Here is an 18,026-nt window from a genome sequence, read left to right as displayed (position 1 = left end):
GTGTAAAATGAAAGAATATTGTTTTTTGCAGAAGAACTACAAGTCCCAGCAAGCCTCCCCCGCTAGCTGGTACTTGGAGAACCGCATTTACCCGGACCACGCACTGAAAGGGGTCCCTGAAGGGACCCTCTGTGACAGGAGTCACGGGGGGTCTCAGCATTCGGGGAAAGGGGTCCCATATGTAAACATGGGACCCCTTTCAGTTCGTGGATCCGGTATGCGTTTTGTTTTTTTGCCAAGTACGTGGATTACAAAAAAAAGAACAGGACACACTGGATTTAGGTGAGTATAATTTTATTTTCAGGTACCCCGGATTCTACTTGGAGACGTGGACAGAGTCGGCGTGTGAACATAGGTAAGTATGTGTGTGTCGGCATGTGTGTAATAAAGTTGTACTTTAACGGTGTGCGTGTACTGTTTTTATTTGGGTATTTTTTGAAGAAGAACTACTACAGGTACCAATGGGCCCGTTTTACCCCCGCATGCTGGTACTTGTGGTTCTCCAAGTACCAGCTTGCGGGGGAGGCTTGCTGGGACTTGTAGTTCTTCTGCAAAAAAAAAAACATTCTTTCATTTTACACAAGGCTATCAGCCCCCCATCCGCAGCCCATGGATGGGGGGGACAGCCTCGGGCTTCACCCCTGGCCGTTGGGTGGCTTGATTTAAGGGGTCCCCACTCCTCCAGGGTACCCCGGCCAGGGGTGACTAGTTGGGGATTTAATGCCAGGGCCGCAGGGACCAATATAAAAGTGTCCCCCCGGCTGTGGCATTATCTCTCCAGCTAGTGGAGCCTGGTGCTGGTGCAAAAAATACGGGGGACCCCTACGCTTTTTGTCCCCCGTATTTTTTGCACCAGGACCGGACGCAGAGCCCGGTGCTGGTTCTAAAAATACGGGGGATCCCCAGTCAATTTTTTCACCGTATCTTTACAACCAGGACCGGCTCAAAGAGCCCGAGGCTGGTTATGCTTAGGAGGGGGGACCCCAAGCATTTTTTTTTCTGAATTTTAACCCATTCCCACCCCTTCCCACTGAAAACCATGCTCTCTCAATTGTAGTCCGTTAAAAAAAAATATATATTTTAAAAAATATATAATTAATAGTTGTAAATCCTAATAGACAAATCAAGTACCTAATCCCTTCTAATATAAATAGATATGCTATTAGCAATAAAAAAGCACAAAAAAAACATGTTTTTAAATTTTTTTATTAGATTCCGCCAGCAAAGTGAGGCGGAATGAAATTGACGAATTTACGGTCGAAAAGCACTGTTGTCGAATCGACATTCTTCAATTGAATATACTTTTGTCGAAAAGCCGCATTTTTACCATTGCAGACATGTCGAATTTGTCAACTGTCGAATTTCAAAAAGTCGAATCTGAAAAGTCCGTTTATTTGACGAAAAGTACTGTATTGCATTGTTGATTTTTTTTTTGTGTCGAAAATGCCCCGTTTTCCGACATTTGCGGCAATTCGACCGCATTTGCATATACCCCATAGACTCCTGAATGTGCGAAGAGGGCTTGCTTAATGAATGCTTGAAGTGACACAAGATTTCTGGTCCACCTGAGTAGTAAATAAAATCTAAATTGTATTCTATAATAACCAGTAAGTTCCCAGTAAATATCTCCACGTTGTTATTATTCATTTGTCTATTGTGTATATAAATCATTCACTGTTGCTTGGCGCTCATTATTACCACTGCAAATATGTATGTGACTGGTGCAATGGAAATATGAGGAATGGTTTAGTATTTTCATCAAAACTGTTACACTTTCAGTATTCATTTCTTAAGTCCCCTAGACTTATTCATGTAAACATTTGTTGGAAGAGACCAACAGAAGAAAGTAGATTGCTTTTTGGAGCACTCTTTTTGAAATATATTATCTGATTAATTTGACATGATTGTATTAATGTAAAACATAACCTTTAATGTACTTTCATAAAATAGGATAAAGTAATTGAGCCATAAAGTTCATAAATGAACATATTAAAAACAGCACTTGATCTATAATGCACTCCCTATCTATTGGGGGCGCCAATATCAAAATTCACAGAGAGAGTCAACACTTAGGGGTATATGCAATTCACGGCGAATCGCGGCAAATTATCGCCGTTTTTTAATTCGACACAATTCGACAGGTGAATTCCGGCAGGTGGCTGCCGGAATTCACCATATTCAATGAAAAACGGATTCGACATTCCCGCGGGCGAAAAACGGCCGATTTGGCGGATTTTGCCGCGATTTTAAAAAACGGGAAAAAATGGCGTGGGGTCCCCCCTCCAAAGCATAACCAGCCTCGGGCTCTTCGAGCTGGTCCTGGTTCTAAAAATGCGGGGAAAAATTTGACAGAGGATCCCCCGTATTTTTAAAACCAGCACCGGGCTCTGCGCCTGATGCTGGTGCAAAAAATACAGGGGACAAAAAGAGTAGGGGTCCCCCGTATTTTTCACACCAGCATCGGGCTCCACTAGCTGGACAGATAATGCCACAGCCGGGGGTCACTTTTATACAGTGCCCTGCGGCCGTTTCATTAAATATCCAACTAGTCACCCCTGGCCGGGGTACCCTGGGGGAGTGGGGACCCCTTCAATCAAGGGGTCCCCCCCCCCCAGCCACCCGTGGGCCAGGGGTGAAGCCTGAGGCTGTCCCCCCCCCATCCAATGGCTGCGGATGGGAGGCTGATAGCCTTGAGAAAAATGACAAGAATATTGTTTTTTCCAGTAGTACTACAAGTCCCAGCAAGTCTCCCCCGCAAGCTGGTACTTGGAGAACCACAAGTACCAGCATGCGGGAGAAAAACGGGCCCACTGGTACCTGTAGTACTACTGGAAAAAAAATACCCAAATAAAAACAGGACACACACCGTGACTTGTACAACTTTATTACATACTGCCGACACACACATACTTACCTATGTTGACACGAAGCAGTCGGTCCTCTTCTCCAAGTAGAATCCACGGATACCTGAAAATAAAAGATAATTATACTCACTTTCCAGCGTCCAGAGATACATCCACGTCCAGAAAATAATCCAGGTACTTGGCAAAAAAACAAAACGCAAATACCCGTGCCAGCGGACTGAAAGGGGTCCCATATTCACACATGAGACACCTTTCCCCGAATGTGCCGGGACCCCACGTGACTCCTGTCAGAGGTCCCTTCAGCCAATCAGGAAGCGCTACTACGTGGCGCTCACCTGATTGGCTGTGCGCTGTCTGTGCTGTGACAGCGCATCGCAAAGCCTCTTCATTATATTCAATGGTGGGAACTTTGCCGTCAGCGGGGGGTTACCCGCGGTCAGCCGCTGACCGGCGGGTGACCCCACCGCTAGCCGCAAAGTTCCCACCATTGAAAGTAATGGAGAGGCTTTGCGATGCGCTGTCAGCTCAGACGCGCACAGAGCCAATCAGCAGAGTGCAAGGACGTTGCACTCGCTCATTGGCTGAAGAGACCTTTCTGTGACAGCGGTCACATAGAGGTCTCTGCATTCGGGGAAAGGTGTCTCATGTGTGAATATGGGACCCCTTTCAGTCCGCTGAGACGGGTATTTGCGTTTTGTTTTTTTGCCAAGTACCTGGATTATTTTCTGGACGTGGATGTATCTCTGGACGCTGGAAGGTGAGTATAATTATCTTTTATTTCTCTGACGTCCTAGTGGATGCTGGGGACTCCGTCAGGACCATGGGGATTAGCGGCTCCGCAGGAGACAGGGCACAAAAATAAAGCTTTAGGATCAGGTGGTGTGCACTGGCTCCTCCCCCTATGACCCTCCTCCAAGCCTCAGTTAGGTTTTTGTGCCCGTCCGAGCAGGGTGCAATCTAGGTGGCTCTCCTAAAGAGCTGCTTAGAAAAAGTTTTTAGGTTTTTTATTTTACAGTGAGTCCTGCTGGCAACAGGCTCACTGCAACGAGGGACTTAGGGGAGAAGAAGTGAACTCACCTGCGTGCAGGATGGATTGGCTTCTTAGGCTACTGGACACCATTAGCTCCAGAGGGATCGAACACAGGCCCAGCCATGGAGTCCGGTCCCGGAGCCGCGCCGCCGACCCCCTTGCAGATGCCGAAAAGTGAAGAGGTCCAGAAACCGGCGGCAGAAGACTTTTCAGTCTTCATGAGGTAGCGCACAGCACTGCAGCTGTGCGCCATTGTTGTCACACACTTCACACCAGCGGTCACTGAGGGTGCACTGCGCTGTGGGGGGCGCCCTGGGCAGCAATGAAATACCTATACTGGCTAAAAGATACATCACATATAGCCCCTGGGGCTATATGGATGTATTTAACCCCTGCCAGGTCTCAGAAAAACGTGAGAAGAAGCCCGCCGAAAAGGGGGCGGGGCCTATTCTCCTCAGCACACAGCGCCATTTTCCCTCACAGAAATGCTGGTGGGAAGGCTCCCAGGCTCTCCCCTGCACTGCACTACAGAAACAGGGTTAAAACAGAGAGGGGGGGCACTTATTTGGCGATATGATTATATATATTAAGATGCTATAAGGGAAAAACACTTATATAAAGGTTGTCCCTGTATAATTATAGCGTTTTGGTGTGTGCTGGCAAACTCTCCCTCTGTCTCTCCAAAGGGCTAGTGGGGTCCTGTCCTCTATCAGAGCATTCCCTGTGTGTGTGCTGTGTGTCGGTACGTGTGTGTCGACATGTATGAGGACGATGTTGGTGAGGAGGCGGAGCAATTGCCTGTAATGGTGATGTCACTCTCTAGGGAGTCGACACCGGAATGGATGGCTTATTTAAGGAATTACGTGATAATGTCAACACGCTGCAAGGTCGGTTGACGACATGAGACGGCCGGCAAACCAATTAGTACCTGTCCAGGCGTCTCAAACACCGTCAGGGGCGTTAAAACGTCTTTTTACCTCAGTCGGTCGACACAGACACGGACACTGACTCCAGTGTCGACGGTGAAGAAACAAACGTATTTTTCTTTTAGGGCCACACGTTACTTGTTAAGGGCAATGAAGGAGGTGTTACATATTTCTGATACTACAAGTACCACAAAAAAGGGTATTTTGTGGAGTGTGAAAAAACTACCTGTAGTTTTTCCTGAATCAGATAAATTAAATGAAGTGTGTGATGATGTGTGGGTTTCCCCCGATAGAAAATTATTGGCGGTATACCCTTTCCCGCCAGAAGTTAGGGCGCGTTGGGAAACACCCCTTAGGGTGGATAAGGCGCTCACACGCTTATCAAAACAAGTGGCGGTACCGTCTCCAGATAGGGCCGCCCTCAAGGAGCCAGCTGATAGGAGGCTGGAAAATATCCTAAAAAGTATATACACACATACTGGTGTTATACTGCGACCAGCGATCGCCTCAGCCTGGATGTGCAGCGCTGGGGTGGCTTGGTCGGATTCCCTGACTGAAAATATTGATACCCTTGACAGGGACAGTATTTTACTGACTATAGAGCATTTAAAGGATGCATTTCTATATATGCGAGATGCACAGAGGGATATTTGCACTCTGGCATCAAGAGTAAGTGCGATGTCCATATCTGCCAGAAGTTGTTTATGGACACGACAGTGGTCAGGTGATGCAGATTCCAAACGGCACATGGAAGTATTGCCGTATAAAGGAGAAAAAGACAACGTCTTTTCAGCCTCAGTCCTTTCGTCCCCATAAGGGCAAGCGGTCAAAAGGCCAGTCATATCTGCCATGGGATAGAGGAAAGGGAAGAAGACTGCAGCAGGCAGCCCATTCCCAGGAACAGAAGCCCTCCACCGCTTCTGCCAAGTCCTCAGCATGACGCTGGGGCCGTACAAGCGGACTCAGGTGCGGTGGGGGGTCGTCTCAGGAGTTTCAGCACGCAGTGGGCTCACTCGCAAGTGGACCCCTGGATCCTACAAGTAGTATCCCAGGGGTACAGATTGGAAGTTCGAGACGTCTTCCCCTCGCAGGTTCCTGAAGTCTGCTTTACCAACGTCTCCCTCCGACAGGGAGGCAGTAGTGGAGACAATTCACAAGCTGTATTCCCAGCAGGTGATAATCAAAGTACCCCTCCTACAACAAGGAAAGGGGTATTATTCCACACTATATTGTGGTACTGAAGCCAGACGGCTCGGTGAGACATATTCAAAATCTGAAATATTTGAACACTTACATAAAAAGGTTCAAATCAAGATGGAGTCACTCAGAGCAGTGATAGCGAACCAGGAAAAAGGGGACTATATGGTGTCCCGGGACAGATGCTTACCTCCATGTCCCAATTTGCCCTTCTCACCAAGGGTACCTCAGGTTCGTGGTACAGAACTGTCACTATCAGTTTCAGACGCTGCCGGTTGGATTGTCCACGGCACCCCGGGTCCTTACCAAGGTAATGGCCGAAATGATGATTCTTCTTCAAAGAAAATGGACGATCTCCTGATAAGGGCAAGGTCCAGAGAACAGTTGGAGGTCGGAGTAGCACTATCTCAAGTAGTTCTACGACAGCACGGGTGGATTCTAAATATTCCAAAACCGCAGCTGTTTCCGACGACACGTCTGCTGTTCCTAGGGATGATTCTGGACACAGTCCAGAAAAAGGTGTTTCTCCCGGAGAAGAAAGCCAGGGAGTTATCCGAGCTAGTCAGGAACCTCCTAAAACCAGGAAAAGTGTCAGTACATCATTGCACAAGGGTCCTGGGAAAAATGGTGGCTTCTTACGAAGCGATTCCATTCGGCAGATTTCACGCAAGAACTTTTCAGTGGGATCTGCTGGACAAATGGTCCGGATCGCATCTGCAGATGCATCAGCGGATAACCTTATCGCCACGGACAAGGGTGTCTCTTCTGTGGTGGTTGCAGAGTGCTCATCTGTTAGAGGGCCGCAGATTCGGCATACAGGACTGGGTCCTGGTGACCACGGATGCCAGTCTGAGAGGCTGGGGAGCGGTCACACAGGGAAGAAACTTCCAGGGAATATGGTCAAGCCTGGAGATGTCTCTTCACATAAATATACTGGAGCTAAGAGCGATTTACAATGCTCTAAGCCTGGCAAAACCCCTGCTTCAGGGTCAGCCGGTGTTGATCCAGTCGGACAACATCACGGCAGTCGCCCACGTAAACAGACAGGGCGGCACAAGAAGCAGGAGAGCAATGGCAGAAGCTGCAAGGATTCTTCGCTGGGCGGAAGATCATGTGATAGCACTGTCAGCAGTGTTCATTCCGGGAGTGGACAACTGGGAAGCAGACTTCCTCAGCAGACAAGATCTACACCCGGGAGAGTGGGGACTTCATCCAGAAGTCTTCCACATGATTGTGAACCGTTGGGAAAAACCAAAGGTGGATATGATGGCGTCTCGCCTCAACAAAAAACTGGACAGGTATTGCGCCAGGTCAAGAGACCCTCAGGCAATAGCTGTGGACGCTCTGGTAACACCGTGGGTGTTCCAGTCAGTGTATGTGTTTCCTCCTCTGCCTCTCATACCAAAAGTACTGAGAATTATACGGCAAAGGGGAGTAAGAACGATACTCGTGGCTCCGGATTGGCCAAGAAGAACTTGGTACCCGGAACTTCAGGAGATGCTCACGGAAGATCCGTGGCCTCTACCTCTAAGACGGGACCTGCTTCAGCAGGGACCGTGTCTATTCCAAGACTTACCGCGGCTGCGTTTGACGGCATGGCGGTTGAACGCCGAATTCTAAGGGAAAAAGGCATTCCGGAAGAGGTCATTCCTACACTGGTAAAAGCCAGGAAGGAGGTGACTGCACAACATTATCACCGCATTTGGAGAAAATATGTTGCGTGGTGTGAGGCCAGGAAGGCCCCCACGGAGGAATTTCAATTGGGTCGATTCCTACATTTCCTGCAAACAGGATTGTCTATGGGCCTCAAATTGGGGTCCATTAAGGTTCAAATTTCGGCCCTGTCGATTTTCTTCCAGAAAGAATTGGCTTCAGTTCCTGAAGTCCAGACTTTTGTAAAAGGAGTACTACATATACAGCCCCGGTTGTGCCCCCAGTGGCTCCGTGGGACCTTAATGTAGTTTTGGATTTTCTCAAATCCCATTGGTTTGAGCCACTCAAATCGGTGGATTTGAAATATCTTACATGGAAAGTAACCATGCTACTGGCCCTGGCTTCAGCCAGGAGAGTGTCAGAATTGGCGGCTTTATCGTATAAAAGCCCATATCTGATTTTCCATTCGGACAGGGCAGAACTGCGGAAGCGTCCTCAGTTTCTGCCTAAGGTGGTGTCAGCGTTTCATCTGAACCAGCCTATTGTGGTGCCTGCGGCTACTAGCGATTTGGAGGATTCCAAGTTGCTGGACGTTGTCAGGGCATTGAAAATATATATTTCAAGGACGGCTGGAGTCAGAAAATCTGACTCGCTGTTTATACTGTATGCACCCAACAAGCTGGGTGCTCCTGCTTCTAAGCAGACGATTGCTCGTTGGATTTGTAGCACAATTCAACTTGCACATTCTGTGGCAGGCCTGCCACAGCCTAAATCTGTCAAGGCCCATTCCACAAGGAAGGTGGGCTCATCCTGGGCGGCTGCCCGGGGGGTCTCGGCATTACAACTCTGCCGAGCAGCTACGTGGTCGGGGGAGAACACGTTTGTAAAATTCTACAAATTTGATACCCTGGCTAAAGAGGACCTGGAGTTCTCTCATTCGGTGCTGCAGAGTCATCCGCACTCTCCCGCCCGTTTGGGAGCTTTGGTATAATCCCCATGGTCCTGACGGAGTCCCCAGCATCCACTAGGACGTCAGAGAAAATAAGATTTTACTTACCGATAAATCTATTTCTCGTAGTCCGTAGTGGATGCTGGGCGCCCATCCCAAGTGCGGATTGTCTGCAATACTTGTACATAGTTATTGTTACAAAAAAATCGGGTTGTTATTGTTGTGAGCCGTCTGTTCAGAGGCTCCTACGTTTGTCATGCTGTTAACTGGGTTCAGATCACAAGTTGTACGGTGTGATTGGTGTGGCTGGTATGAGTCTTACCCGGGATTCAAAATCCTTCCTTATTGTGTACGCTCGTCCGGGCACAGTATCCTAACTGAGGCTTGGAGGAGGGTCATAGGGGGAGGAGCCAGTGCACACCACCTGATCCTAAAGCTTTATTTTTGTGCCCTGTCTCCTGCGGAGCCGCTAATCCCCATGGTCCTGACGGAGTCCCCAGCATCCACTACGGACTACGAGAAATAGATTTATCGGTAAGTAAAATCTTATTTTTCAGGTATCCGTGGATTCTACTTGGAGAAGAGGACCGACTGCTTCGTGTCAACATAGGTAAGTATGTGTGTGTCGGCAGTATGTAATAAAGTTGTACAAGTCACGGTGTGTGTGTCCTGTTTTTATTTGGGTATTTTTTTTCCAGTAGTACTACAGGTACCAGCGGGCCCGTTTTTTCTCCCGCATGCAGGTACTTGTGGTTTTCCAAGTACCAGCTTGCGGGGGAGGCTTGCTGGGACTTGTAGTACTACTGGAAAAAACAATATTCTTGTCATTTTTCTCAAGGCTATCAGCCTCCCATCCGCAGCCCTTGGATGGGGGGGACAGCCTCGGGCTTCACCCCTGGCCCTTGGGTGGCTGGGGGGGGGACACCCCTTGATTGAAGGGGTCCCCACTCCCCCAGGGTACCCCGGCCAGGGGTGACTAGTTGGATATTTAATGCCACGGCCTCAGGACGCTGTATAAAAGTGACCCCCGGCTGTGGCATTATCTGTCCAGCTAGTGGAGCCCGATGCTGGTGTATAAAATACGGGGGACCCCTACTCTTTTTGTCCCCCGTATTTTTTGCACCAGCATCAGGCGCAGAGCCCGGTGCTGGTTTTAAAAATACGGGGGAACCCCTGTCAATTTTTCCCCCGCATTTTTAGAACCAGGACCAGCTCGAAGAGCCCGAGGCTGGTTATGCTTTGGAGGGGGGACCCCACGCCATTTTTTTCAGGGATTTTACCATTCCATCCAAAAAAATATATATATATTTTTAAAAATATATAAATAATACTTGTGCCTCCAAAAAAGACAAACCAAGTACCTAATCCCTTCTAATATAAATAGATATGATATTACCAAGAAAAAAAAACACAAAAAAAACATGTTTTAAATTTTTTTTATTAGTTTCACCCTCCAAAGTGTTGCGGATTGAAAATGACGAATTTACTGTCTAAAAGCACTGTTGTCGAATTTCCAAACTTCCATTGAATAGACTTTGGTCGAATTGCAGCATGTGTATCATTGCAAAAAAGTCGAATTTGTCAAAAGTCGAATTTCAAAAAGTCGAATTTTGAAAGTCCGTTTTTTTGTCGGAAAGTACTGAATTGCATTGTCGAATATTTTTTTTTTGGCGAAAAATTCCCGAAATTCGACAATTTCGGGAATTCGACCGCAATTGCATATACCCCTTAATCTGTGATGCGCCAATATTAATTTGTCAAAATTCACAAAAAAACAAATAGACTTATGTGGTGAATATATGAAAAATTATATTCCTCACATAATAGCAACAAAATAATTTTTTTTTAAATTGACTGAGTCAATATTTCAACAGTTTCTGCAGCATAGAAATATTTGTGTGTATCCGCTATTTACACCCGCTACAGTACAAGTCTACTGCTGTGCAGATACCGCTTCTGTTCTCAAATTATCCTCCAATTGGTAATCTGATTACCAATTGGAGGATAATTTGAGAATAGAAGCGGTATCTGCACAGCAGTAGACTTGTACTGTAGCGGGTGCAAATAGCGGATACACACACAAATATTTCTATGCTGCAGAAACTGTTGAAATATTGGCTCATAGTCAATTAAAAAAAAAAAATAATTTGTTGCTATTATGTGAGGAATATCATTTTTCATAAATTCACCACATAAGTCTATTTGTTTTTTTTGTGAATTTTGACAAATTAATATTGGCACCCCTAATAGATAGGGGTGCATCACAGTGTTGACTCTTTCTGTGAATTTTGATATTGGCGCCCCCAATAGATAGGGAGTGCATTATAGATCAAGTGCTGTTTTTAATATGTTCATTTATGAACGTTATGGCTCAATTACTTTATCCTATTTTATGAATGTAAATTAAAGGTTATGTTTTACATTAATACAATCATGTCAAATTAATCAGATAATATTTCAAAAAGAGTGCTCCAAAAAGCAATCTACTTTCTTCTGTTGGTCTCTTCCAACAAATGTTTACATGAATATATTGTTCATGATTTGCAGGAGCACCTCCAGCCTTTTGGCATTATATAATCCCAATTGAGGGCACATTTTACAAAAAGAGCTGTTTTTTTTCAAATACTTTATGATATATCATTCACTATTACTATATGTCTGGTGCGGAATACAAAATATTGGAGTGTCCCCTAGACTTATCCATGCTTCAGTGCAGAAATGCAGATACAATCATGTGCCCTCAAGTATGGATGCTGAAATGTAACCACAAAGTTGGCTTTTAAGCGACACCCAAATAACCTTCAATAGGTTGACTGGACAGCAGCAAAGAGCACATTAGGCAATATGTGCAAGCAAAATAGACAATCATAGCGTCTATAGCCCTTACCTGTGAACTTACCATTCACCGGGGATATTCATGCTTGAGTCAGCACTTTGCGTGACTTGTTTCAAATAGGCTGAGGGGGAAGATGAGCGCACGTTGCCACGGGGAGCCATCAGACCCATTGAGAGCCTGGCATTGAGCCAAACGGATTACATACGGAAAGGAAAAACATTTGTTTTTAGTTTCTCTCCTTCTTTCTTGGTTTTGAATAGGGCGAAGTTACTGTACGCTTAAACAACTTTTACTAAAATTCACATATTTTAAGACCGCACTGAGGGGTCTATTCATGAAGCAGTGAAAAGTGTGGAGAAGTAAGCCAGTGGAGAAGTTGCCCATGGCAACTAATCAGCTGCTAAGAATAATTTAATAGAATGTCCTTTATCAGTGTTACCTTAACACTGATTGGTTGCTGTGGGCACCTTCTCCGCTGGCTCACTTCTCCACTCTTTTCACTGCTTCATGAATAGACTCCTGAGTATGATGTTCTAATTATATACTGTTTATATTTAGGAATCTGGAAATACTTCAGGACCTACTCCTGGTGCTAAGTTCTCTCATATTTTACAAAAGGATGCCTTCCTAGTCTTCAGGTCACTATGTAAATTATCTATGAAGCCGCTGTCTGATGGGCCACCTGACCCAAAGTGAGTATTACCCTATTTACTTACCATACAGTATAATGCCTTGCAGAGCTAGAGTAGTGTGCCACATGCAGGAATACAGAACAGCTGGTAGTCAGTGTGTGCGGTCCAGACGGGCAGCGCCCCGTCTGTCATACTCCAGAGTTTTCACTATAGAAATGATTAGAATAATACAAAGAAGGTATTTCTAACTTATAAATATAATCTTTATAGTATTCATATCATCTTATATTATTCTAATAATTTTATAGTCAAAACTCACCATCAAATCGTATGTATGTATGTATGTATGTATGTGTAAATCTGGCCGTGATACTAGCCAATGCCTCCCCAGCCACTGACCTCCCCGCACGTCACTCCTGGTAATTCTCAGTGACCCCCATCCACCAAAAGAACAGATAAGCCTTGACATTTTGTGGCAACATCACACCAATCTCTATTATTAGTTATTGATAAAGTGCATATGCGTAACACAGTGCTTTACATGGAATATTTAGTCATTTACATAAATTGCTGAAGTGGAGCTTACAATCCATAGTCCCTACCGCATGTACACCCACCGATACACACTAGAGTTATTTATATTTGGGGTAACCAGATGAAAACCACATAAATACGCTAAGAACATACAAACTTTGCACAAATAGGGCCTTGTTGGAAGTTAAACACAAGGCCTCAGTGCTATGAGGCAGCAAGCTATTGCTCCACCTTGCAGCCCAATTTCTGTATGTTCTTTGTGCTGTAATCCTGCATAGACGTCCGTGTTCCAGTTTCAGCAAATATAATCAGTGCTAATGTCATACTGTAAATAGAGGTGCGGGATGCAATCACCATACCGGCTGTCGGGATCTTGGCGATCAGGATACCGATGCCGGAATCCTGACAGCTGGTGAAATGCCGGCACGCGCAATCCTGGCACAACCCCCCTATTTCCCCTCGGGTGATGGTCCTCGTCACCCCTGGAGGGGGAATAAAACCCTGTGGTAAGCGAAGCTCGCCACCAGGCCCGAAGCGTGGCGAGTGGACACGCTGCGCTCGCTGCCGGGATTCCGGCGGGTGGGTTCCTGGCGTCGGTCTCTTGACCGCCGGAATCGCGTACTGATTCCAGAGGTTAATCTAGCCATCTGTTTCCAGTTTAAAAAGAAAAGTACATGTAAATTATTTAATAAGTTATTATGTGAAGTGACCAATTTAATTATTAATTGGATGCATATTTCAAAGTGATTCTATGTATACTAACCTATGACATTTGGCGGGGAGCTATGTCATGTAATGCCGTGTGGTGTTTTCTTAGGGCAGGAAATAAACCACACAAGGGGTCTGCAGCCCTTTCTTTATCTCTGCAGTCAGTCACAGTTTTATGAGTGAGTTATACAGGGATGTACTCCTTAGCCTGAGGCGGTATTGGGAACAGTGAGTGCAGATTTGGTGTCTTGGCAGCGGCAGCTGTAAGGTTTATTTCCACAATATACCATATTTTGAAGGATATTAATCAACTTAACCTGATACGGCTGAAATCTTTCTGCATTGCTGTCCTGTGTTACACTACCGTGTTACGTGCTCCCTGTAACCATCTCCTCAGGACACTAGTGAAATAATGTGTTATGGATTATTAGCTGAGCACATATTTTTGCAGATAAATGAGAACTGTTGTGCGCCGTGTTTCATTAATGCCTTGTCTTCATATTTATCGTGACTTGCATCTTTCATTGCTTCTTATCAGCTCATCTTATCCCCACCCTCATGAGTCCGGAGTACTCTTCCTCTTTCTTTCCTGCTGTCCACTAAACGTCTATGCTGTAAAATATGACCCATGGTATCGGTTGTCTTCTGGGAATTTATATTCCCTGACTACCCGGTTATCTAGTGCATTTGTCACTGCACTGCCTCTGTCTCCGCATAGCACCCCCACTACAATTTAATGTACTGTTTTATTAATCCTGTATATCCTCCACTGACAGCTGCTCCACAAGGGGTTTTATTCCTTGGTGTAGACTGAATCTGGGAGGCTGGGACTTCAGTGTTCCTGAGCACCTCTTATATTTATACATGACCACTGAAACCATATACGTTGTTCTGTTGTGTCTGACACCTTTCCTCCTGCTAGATAGCGTCTGTAATGAGCAGGGTCCTCGTACCTTTTATCTCGGGGAATGTTCATGTATTGCTATAGTTACATGTTTGCTTTGTGGCATTCTGTATGTAATTGTGACCTATTTATAAGCCGTAAGGCAGATATTTGTCTTGAGCCTACCTTCCAAAAAGCATTCGGTTTAGTATCTATCAACTCTACAGGTAGGGTGAGATGTACTAAGCCTTGGAGAGTGTTAAAGTGGAGAGCGATATAAAGTACCAGCCAATCAGCTCCTAGCTGGCATGTTATAGGCTGTACTTGAAAGTGATAGTTAGGAACTGGGTGGCTGGTAGTTTCTCTCCACTTTATCACTCTCCAAGGCTTAGTACATCTGCCCCATATTGTCCAACTGTGTATGCTTATATTTATTTGTATAAATCTATTACCATTTTGTGTAGCTCTGAACACTACACATTCTAAACACATGTTGGTTTACAAACCTATTGTAATGCTCGTCACTTATCCATTATCGGAAGCATCGGACACTAGGGTACAGTGGATTCTTGTATGAGAGTTTTATAACCTGTGTATCAGTGATGGGCAGCAGTCGCCCTGGGGCCGCATGCATTCCCCCCCCCCCCTCCCCCCGAGCCTTCCCTTGCAGTCCCCGGCTTCTTCCTGCTGTGGTGTCATTCATTTCTTACAGCTTGTAACACTTGTTTAAAGGCCTGCTGGTATGGTATTAAATGGTTGTCTCTTTCATGTATTAATATCATTTACTACTGAGGTTAAGTGTGGCATCTTTCAAAGTTAGTGGGCTGTCCAGTGCAGCCCTGGAAGTGAATGAGGCTGCCTCTCACTGTCGTATTGCCCACGGAGGTAATGTTTTAGTCTTGTGCACATCTTATCCGTTTGCTTTCTATGGGCCCGATTCAGACCCAGCGGGCGATTATTGATTGACTGCGCATGCTTATGCACCGCAATGCACATGCGTATCACCAAACAAGCATCGCCATACAGCGACAAGCTGGTGCGAAAATTTCAATCGTACAGCCATTCACATGCTGATTGACAGGAAGAGGCCGTTTGTGGGTGGTAACTGCCAGTTTTCAGGGAGTGTCAGGGAAAACACAGGCGTGCCCGAGCGTTTTCAAGGAGGGTGTCTGACGTCAGCTCCTGCCCCAAACAGCCCGTTCTCATCGCACTGTAGGAGAAAGTCCTGGGCTGCGCACAGACTGCACACACTGGAAAAACCATTAGATAGTGAGTGAGTTGTGAACGGATTTGCAGCTGTCCGCTGACTGAGAGACATTTTCGCACAGCGTACACATGCAATTGACACTTGCACGGGGGAATTTACACTCCCCTTGGGCGGCGACTATCTGAACGCAGGACAGCAAAATAAGCAGCCCAGTGATCAGGTCTGAATCACCCCCTATATACAGAACTCAGAGTCCCTATTGATTGACAGCAGTGGAGTACAATAAATGGAAGTACCTGATGATGTTGTGTAGCCCTCCACCATGTTTTCGTGTCCTGGCTGTAGGGAGTGCATTGTTGGGCCCATCTCCTGGCTGCATTGTATGTAATAATAGCGATCAGTGATTGTAAAGTTCCGGCTTACACCTGAGACTCGGTTGTGTTTAATCATGGCAGAAATACCTGCATCCTAGCAACACATTTCTTCTATTGTTTTATGAACGTGTCTATTAACTCACTACAGGAAGTGTATGTGTAATATCGTTAATGCTGATTATCCAGATACATTCATTCTCTTTAGGTGTCTGTTGCTCTTATGTGATTTCTGATGCATGTTGTGAGCAGCTTGACGACTTGTGAGAATAGGGAGCATTGGCCCCAATACGGAATGAGCCACACAGCCGGTCCTGTGAATGATAGACATTTCCATAGGAGTCCGTGATACTTTCTCCGATGTTTGATTATTGATATTGATTCTAATGAACTAAACTACAGAAAAATGCTGCGAATGGCCGTCATGTTGGGTGCCTACATTTTAGCTGAATAGGGTTTTCTTATTTAATTATTTCATGTAGCTTCATATATGTTTCTTTGTCTTACATTGTGTAATGACATCTTAACGTTTATTTTCACATTTTTTTTCTTTCCTTATAATCCAAACCTGATAATTACTAGAAACAATTTGTCTTTATTGCTGTAAAGCTAAATAGAATTCTGTTTTCAAATGAGAGTATTCCCAAGTGATACCATAATGCATGAAATATTTACATTATACTAATTATTGTATGTTACAGTGATGTTCTTTGGGAAGACCAGACTTTTCCAATGTCACTTTTCAGATGTGATCAGTGTCTTGATTTGTACCTAGTACAGGAAAGCATTTTGGGAAGAGTCCTTTTCATTATTCAGAAACTCTTTTAAAATCATAAGCACTTTACACTTTAGCCCTCACTTCTACAAAAGCGTTATGTATTTTATAATGTTCCAATGTCACCTTTTCATTTTGTATTAACTGTTTTCTTTTTCTTTTTTTCTTGGTGTTGTGACCATTTTAAAATTACTTATAAAGGCATGAATACAGTTAAATATCTGTATTTTGATTTTTTTCATTAAAATATCTTGTATATATTAGGTGATTCTAATTAGTTTCTGTATGTAACATGAGAAAAACATAACAATAATCCAATAGTAAAATGGGTGAATGACTTAAAGCTGATTATGTTGATGTACATATAAAACATAACCAGGCAAAAATAGCAAGGGGAAAGAAGAGAAGAAAGGGGGGTATGGACTGAGCAGTTGAAAGGATCCATGTGAAGCTGAAATATAGATACTAATGCCCTTATTTATCAATGAGTGATACATTTCACTGTGAGTGATAAATTGCACCAGCCAATCAGCTCCTAACTTCCATGTCACAGGGTGGGTTTGACAAAAGACAGTTAAGAGCGGATTGGCTTGTGCAATTTATCACTCACAGTGAAATTTATCACTCATTGATAAGTTAGGGCATAAAAAACATAAGGAAGCTATGACAGAAGGGACCAAAATCAGGGGTGCAGTGGGCAGGCGCGAGGCGTCCGTTGCATTCAGTGGCATCGCTATTAGATTCTTTAAGCATCAACCAAGGGTGCTAGATGGCACTTATAACTTCATTTTTGTCCATATCTAGTAAACCAATCCTTTACCATGGGTAGAGAAGTGAACTTCCAATGGCCCGGATTAACTTCGTTGGCAGCACTGTTCAGATGTTTAGGGAGTGGTTTCTTATATTGAGATATAGAACTCCGATCTTGTTCGGAAGCCAGATGGACGCTATTGATGTACATCCTGTCCCAGCATCTTCTTTGATAATATCAGAATGGAATTCCAGAAGAGGCGTAAGGCTGGGCATTTCCACCAAATGTGGAGAGATGTGCCTGTGGCACTGTTGCATCTCCAGCAGCTTTTAGGAACATGGCACACGATGATGGGATTGTTGGGGTATCGTGTGTTAATCAGCCCTGTAGGAGGGATACAATATTTATTGGCAGCTGGAAAATCATTAAAGTGAAATTTATTATTTATCACTAGCTGAAATATATGTCCGGGGTTGCCCGTGCAGTAAATCCTGGGTTAACGCATGCTAACCCATGGATTGTGAGTAAAATGCATAATCAATGGGTTTCCCTCTGCATTAAACCCCAGAGGTTGCCATTTTATTGTGGACTTTTCGGGGGGGAAAAAGTGCACATCTGTGATTAAACATGTGGGGTAAACCCCACTTAATGAATTGGTCAGCGTGAATAATTGGATTCCCCCCTAAGAACCCCTGACACAGTCCGTAGCA

The 18,026-nt window shown here is 44.9% G+C and overlaps 1 protein-coding gene across 2 annotated transcripts in view; it reads left to right on the top strand.

Moving 5' to 3' along the window:
- The window catches only part of ARFGEF1 (ADP ribosylation factor guanine nucleotide exchange factor 1), a 331,110-nt gene that overhangs the window by 211,093 nt on the left and 101,991 nt on the right, over positions 1-18,026 (top strand). For both annotated transcript variants that reach the window (XM_063923866.1, XM_063923867.1), the window contains exon 9: positions 12,014-12,147. In XM_063923866.1, the coding sequence (XP_063779936.1) occupies positions 12,014-12,147 (134 nt within the window). The remainder of the gene's footprint in view (positions 1-12,013; positions 12,148-18,026) is intronic.

The sequence above is a fragment of the Pseudophryne corroboree genome, chromosome 5, assembly GCF_028390025.1.
Source record: "Pseudophryne corroboree isolate aPseCor3 chromosome 5, aPseCor3.hap2, whole genome shotgun sequence".
Classification (NCBI taxonomy): Eukaryota; Metazoa; Chordata; class Amphibia; order Anura; family Myobatrachidae; genus Pseudophryne; species Pseudophryne corroboree.
The sequence above is the reverse complement of the archived record's forward strand: the minus strand, read 5'-3'. Positions and strand labels throughout refer to the sequence as shown.